At 37.3% G+C, this 6,566-nt stretch overlaps 1 protein-coding gene and 1 non-coding gene across 2 annotated transcripts; one reads left to right on the top strand and one right to left on the bottom strand.

The window, feature by feature from the left end:
• Window positions 1–339: 339 nt before the first annotated feature.
• LOC113713858 (protein SOB FIVE-LIKE 5) lies at window positions 340–1,659 on the bottom strand. Its single transcript, XM_027237667.2, has 4 exons — window positions 1,118–1,659; window positions 843–953; window positions 640–715; window positions 340–552 (listed from the first exon to the last, which is right to left on the bottom strand). Exons 1-3 carry the CDS (start codon window positions 1,487–1,489, stop codon window positions 650–652), a joined length of 549 nt encoding a protein of 182 aa, XP_027093468.1. The 5' UTR covers window positions 1,490–1,659; the 3' UTR covers window positions 340–552; window positions 640–649.
• Window positions 1,660–6,488: 4,829 nt separating this feature from the next.
• TRNAT-AGU (transfer RNA threonine (anticodon AGU)) lies at window positions 6,489–6,562 on the top strand. The gene has a single exon. It is a non-coding gene; the product is annotated as a tRNA-Thr (tRNA).
• Window positions 6,563–6,566: the final 4 nt, after the last annotated feature.

Here is a 6,566-nt window from a genome sequence, read left to right as displayed (position 1 = left end):
TGTCATGATACTATCCCTGCTTGATCACTATGGATTCTGACCATTGGAGCCCCGCAAACTTTTTGTTGTATCAAGCAATCAATTAATTCTTGGCTACGGAATGAAGTTCCACTCTTGCAAATCCAATGTAATAATATCTTGTTCAGACAGGAAACAAACTCTATGTGCTTTGATTTCTCTGTGCATGTATTCTTAGGAAAATAATCTGTAGGATCAAATAATGCACGAAATTGTTAGATTTCTAACCGTTCAAATTGCGTTAATAATTAATGGATCCGCTGGAGGCTGATTAATTATATTTGGGTGCTGTCATTATCCAGAGCAAATGAAAAATAGATAGAAAGAAAAACTACTATTGACATTTATGTTCTGAGGTTGTTTCCCACTGCATAGACAGGAAGAAATAACGAAAAGAAGAGTAAATAAAGGTGGGTAAATACAAGATCTGCAGATATATTCTGTCTTTTACTTTTACACGGAGAAATTCTCTCTTGGTAACTCTTGCTTCACATACAGAAAACATACTTTGCCTCCTCCTTCCTTTCGAATCTCCTGTTTACTCCCACAAAGATAAACAGGCACAATTAGGATTAAAGCAGGCATGAAATCGAGAGATTGACTGTATATAAGATGACTTACTGGGTTCTTCTTAATCATCTTTTTCAGTTATAGATGGCTTAAAAAATCCAAAGTGCTTGCTCAGAACCGATTTGCCCTGAAAGAACATAGAATATGCAGAAACACTTGAAAAGAGAGAGGAAAAAAATTGAGGAAGAAAAAGAGAATTCAATAAGGAAGATCACGGATTGTTTTTATTTTTCAGAAACTAAACAAGCAAGAACCTTGAAATGTGTTGCAGAAAAGCCTTGAGACAAGCATGAATCATGCTCCGTCGAATAGTTGTCGTTATAATTAAGAGCTGCATTGTTCTCAAAGAAAGTCCCATGAGAAGCCTGGAACATGAGAATTCAAGTCAACTCAGTTATACTAGCATCAAAATGAACTAGCATAGGTCCATTACCTGTGCTTTGGACTTCTGTGGAACATATGCGCTGAAGAAAATTAAAAGGGGCTTCTAACTCTACCACATTATTGTTTTGTTATATGTACTACTTGCCTTCGAGAAGCTCAGTACTGGGGAGCTAGCAGTATCATCGAGATGAAGATTCTGTTGCTTCTTCCTCTGCTGTTTGGCTTTCTTTTTATGCTTGCTCTTTTTTGGTTCTGAAACTGAAATACCGCTAGCATATCTGGTCTCTTCAGAGCTGTCTTCATCCTGATGGATATGTGGAGGTCCAGACGATGCATCTGACAGCATGGACAAATCTTCATCTTCTTCATCCTCATACAGGTATGCCCCTTTGCCTAGAGAATAATCATTAAATGGCAAACTTCTGTTGCATTGATCTGCAGAACTTGAAAATGGATCCAAATACCTAGTCCATCCAGACGCACATCCATTACTATATTCAGAAGCTGATAAGTTCATGCTTAACAGGCCTCTTGGAAACACAGTTGGCGATTTAATACAGATTTTTATGATGAAGAAGAGCCAGTAACACTCAGAGAATGACCTTTCTGTTCTTCCTTTGTTGGTTCGATATATATTAAGTAAGAGAGTAGAAAGTATAGAGTGATATTAATCCAAACAAAACGTGTATTCAAATCCTAGACCATTTTTGTCCTATGCTCCATCCTTTTGCCTTTATTTTTTTATCTGATTTTGTGGAGAATCAAATTGCCAGTTGGCTTGTCATTTATTTGGTAGGGTGGGGAAGGACTCGAGGGGGAAGGGGGAAGGGTGGGGGATTGATTATTGGCAATTGGTAGTGGTAAATTATGGTAAGGTCTGTTACATTTTTTCTTTCACACCTCTTTAGACGATACCAAGAAATCTTTCGCGTTTTAGGGGAAGGCAAATTGTAAAGAACCCCAGTTGTCAGGAAGCCATCGTCTCTTCCTGAACAAGTCCACAGACAGTTTTCCACCAGCCAGCACCAAACCACTTTTCAATGATATTATGTCAACCTTAAAATAGTTTTAAGCGAATTAGTACTCATCACTCATTTTAAAACTTTGATCGACAGTGTACGTGAATGTTAAACTCTGAATGCATCAGATACGGCTAATTAGTTCCCCACTTTTTTAGCATTTATCTACATTGGCCTCACTGACTGACTGTCAGAAATCCCTCATAAAATGCTAAAAAAAATTTGAAGTTTTTGGTACATTTTTTAGGTATTCTGACAGTGCAAGTACTTATCTGACTAGTCAATTCAGTTTAAGATTGCTTTAAACGTCTTGCATGAGAGCATGGATTAGCTTAAAAAAATCTATCTCTTCATCTACAAAATAGGATTGTATAGTTCAAAAAACCGACAGTGTCTTCCCTTAGTTGCTAAAGGAATTTACCCGTTCAAACTCTTGACTATGTCTAGTGTCTTTCTCAAAAGGGTTTTGAACGCAGCAATCTGTCCACTCAAAAACTGCATCATATCTGTCCGTCTGGATAAATGGCCATAAAGAACACCAATAGAAGAGCTTGGATTCACCAACTACTCTTGTAGCAATCTGGAATCTAAAAGTCATGCAGTTTTCTTGATTGTGCATTTCTGATGTTTGGTCTTCTAAATTCTAATGCGTGTTTTCTTGATTGTGCAAAGAAAGCTTTTCTCTGTCGAACATAATATACAACCTACAACAGGTGCTATGCAGTATAAATTACCACAGCTCAAAATTCGGGTTGGTGGTATTAGGATGCAAAAAAGTAGATGATACATTGTAGGCCGAAATTGGGGAGTGCAAGTCTCAGTAGTTGAGTGCTTCATGGGGCGGTAGTAGGGTATATTTCCGAGTCAGCTGGTCCCAGACCCTAAAATCATATGCACATGCCCTTTTGCTGGCTTTGTTGTAATGCTGAAAGCCGTTCCCATTCGTCATATGTACAGTGAAACCTTAGTCTGTCATGATACATGATTGGAATATTTGTGATGAAGATATTCCAATAGTCATTTTACGAAAGTATAAATCAACACAGCTAATTGATGGACTGTAAAGTGAAAAATTGCCAACTTGATGATCATAGAGATGAATGATGACAAAGTTAGGAAATTTGGTTTAATTTTCCTTTAGGCAAGTAATTATTTTCTACATTTATGTGGAATATTGACTATTGAGTATGCTGTTTTGAAATGGAAAGTCCTACCCTAAGCTACATATGGTTTAAATACATAAACTAAAAAATTACTAACTTACTTCATGGTTTATTTCTTGATTTTTATGAGTTTCAGTACTTGCATTCGTGGCATAAGCATATCATGTTTTGAAAGTCGTTTTTTATAGGTGAATTTATGTGAGGTTAATTCCTTGCAGGACTAATTCCACTTGACTTGGCAATGAAATCACTGGTTTAACTGATAACCTGTTGATTCAGTGGCCTTCATGGGTCATTGTCCGCCGGGTTTTTATTAAATATTATAACTACTATATGGTTTTTGACGAGAATACCAGGAAATTGTCGCTTCGCCTTGAGTTGGAACTTGGATGCCCGTTGACGTCCCTAACGCTTGGCAGACTGAGAAGTTCTGATATGACAACTGAAGAAATTTAGGTTGTCAACTTGGCTTTATCCGGACAAAAGCGCAGACCGGGGGATTGGGATAAGATTCGTTGCAGTTTGTCAAGAAAGAACTGAAATCCTGTCTTCATTTTAACATCCAAAAAGCTAGGAAAACCTCCATTTGACTGTGAAATTTTAGAATTGCATGTATCACTTCTTAGGGCAAGAAAGTCAACCGCCGTTTGGTACCCATTCCACCGTCTTGTAAAGTGTTCAGTGTTCGCTCATCGATCTGCTGTAAACATGTCTGTACACTAGCAATCTTCAACTTGACCTTAGCTTGCTGCAGCTAATTGGGATTTGGGACTACACTAGAAGAGAGTACTCGCTCCATAATTAGGGTGGTGCAGAGATCTGCAGTCATGAACTTGCCAACGTGGTCCCTTTGCATGCACAGGTAAGGTTGAATTTGGCTGTTTGTTTGTTTACTTCGTCATGAGTTCAAACTTCAAACCTGTGGAAGAGTCCCCTCTCTCACAAGAAGACATCTTGAGTTGAATCTTGATGTCTTTCGCATTCAACACTATTTAAGACCACATCATTTAGTCAAATCTCCATCCCCCACTGTTTATGTCAGAAGAAAAACACGTCCCTTTTGTAAATTAATGTAGCTGCTGCTAATTTTCCATGCTTTACATATCAGCGAGGCCCAAAATGTTTCCTCCATGTAAGAACTAAGAACATGCATATTGGTTAATATAACGGTCATTAGAATAAAAGAATTTGCTTTACATTGGTGAAGTTAAAAGCAATTTATCATCAGCGAAGAAGGGCCAAAATGCCCAGTATATATGAAACAGGCAGATGTGTAATGGGATGAATTGGTCGCTCAATAATGCAAGCCATCTGAATGGACGACGAGCGGTATTATTAATATTTGAGTGGACCAAACAGAAGAGAAAGGACTACCGTTCTCTCTCTGTGACAGCCGATCTCGTGTCCCGTTCCGTTTATTGTCCATACAAATGCCCAGAGAAATGTTCATTCATTTGTGATCACATCAACGTCAAACTGACACTTCCATACAAGCATCAAATTTGCTAGCAAACCCTGTATAGCTCATTTCACCTGGACAATGGTTGTCATTGTTCGGCATTAAATGGTTCTAACTTTTACACTTTTTAGGTGGAAAAAAAAAACAGAAAGAAGAAAAAGATTCAAGAAACTGTCTCGTGAGGTACAACATGGATCTTAACTTTCCGAATAAAGAGCTAAATAGGTAAATATTAAGTTAGCCCGTCATCACTTTAGCTTAATTAAAGAATCCATGACAGAATGATTGAGGAAGAGGAAGACAACATCCAAGAATCATTAACGTGTGGTGTGGGGAGAAGTTGGACTAGAAACAGCTAGCAGCTCTTTTGGGGCTTTTATTCTGACAGCAGTAAGAGCATTTACATACAATCTGGGGCATTGTCCTCCTGCATTCTTCTTAATTTGTCCTTTAATTTTGACTTGTTCTAGAGATCACGTGAAAACTTTTTATGGGTTTCGATTGGATTTCTGATTTTAATTTGACAATTGTAAGCAGCGGCAAAAGGGCGCGGCATGATTAATTGTGCGTCTGATTTGTATATGTCAAAAAACTCACGAGGACAGTGGACCAGCATCGTACTGGGCTACTAAACTCGTCTTAGTCAAGCGCCACACGTGCGCTGTTTGAAAGCCGTGTGCCCTACAATTATGTCTCGTTGCTTCTCAATCAACCCTTGCTGCTGCAGCTGCAATTTGCTCACAAAAACTGAAAAGTAAAATGAAGAAAGAAAGGATTTCAAGGTTGCTGCTGCAGAGAAGTTGTTGGGTACAAAAGCACATTCATGGTATGCATAATTTCACAAAGCAAAACCTCAGATTCCGGCCCCAGTACCCCATTTTTATGACAAAGTTACTGAATTCAAGCGTTCCTACTCAGGAATGATTGGTGGATATCAACTTTTTCTGGTGACAATTGAATCCATCATGTTCATCCATGATCCAATTATCGATCATGTTTGCCTTTTCAGTTTTCTCCCATGCCTTTATTTTTTTTTGGCCACAGCTTGTTCAGAAGTAATGCAGGAACATATAATTTGTGTTACGTGAATTATTTTAGAAAGCAAGAGCATGACAAAATGTTGAAAGAGGTTTCTAAGCTACATAATTATATGTTCTTTTCAAGAACTAATCACACACATCTCATGAAATTCGAGCTACCTTCTTTGATAAAAAGAACTAAAAGTAGAGACTTTAAATTCTAGATTATCGCGAGAGTTTTGTGCAAAATGTGTTGCATCGAGGCATTAAGCTCACGTATTTATCAGTAAATCTCCTCATAGGAATCGCATGAGAGTTCTCCTCCATTTTTCATTAGAGCTTTCGATTATGGTTGTGATTGTTATTCACCCAACAGTCAAATTCTCAAAGTTGGTTTAACAACACTTATACCATAACTTAATTCATCTATTTGTTCTCGCCCAAGTAAAAATTAATCCAAATGATAGTTCTTATTCTCATCGCTAGTATTGCAACCCACAATTCCAGAATTCCCTCTTTTTTTTTTATTTCAACGGACACTGTATAGTGCATCAGTTATGTAATACTTGGAATAAATCTTATATATATTGTTAATGTATACACTACTCCCGTTAGATCCATAACACATGTACAAAAGTTAGATTTAAAATTCAAAATTTGCATAATTGTCATTGATTTAAAATTAATAATGTTACACTATCTATATATAGATGATTAATCCATATACTTATTATTATTCAAGTAACATATGGTGCCTTTCTAGGAAGTGAAATTGGACTGTTACTATTGTGGAAAAAAAAATGGACTGTTACAATTTATAATTGATTATAATATTTGGAAATATCAAAAAATATCTGCTTTCTTAGCTCAGTTGGTTAGAGCACCCGTTTAGTAAGCGGGAGGTCTTGAGTTCGACTCTCAAAGAAAGCAAAGG

Source organism: Coffea arabica, chromosome 10c (assembly GCF_036785885.1).
Source record: "Coffea arabica cultivar ET-39 chromosome 10c, Coffea Arabica ET-39 HiFi, whole genome shotgun sequence".
NCBI lineage: Eukaryota > Viridiplantae > Streptophyta > Magnoliopsida > Gentianales > Rubiaceae > Coffea > Coffea arabica.
The sequence above is the reverse complement of the archived record's forward strand: the minus strand, read 5'-3'. Positions and strand labels throughout refer to the sequence as shown.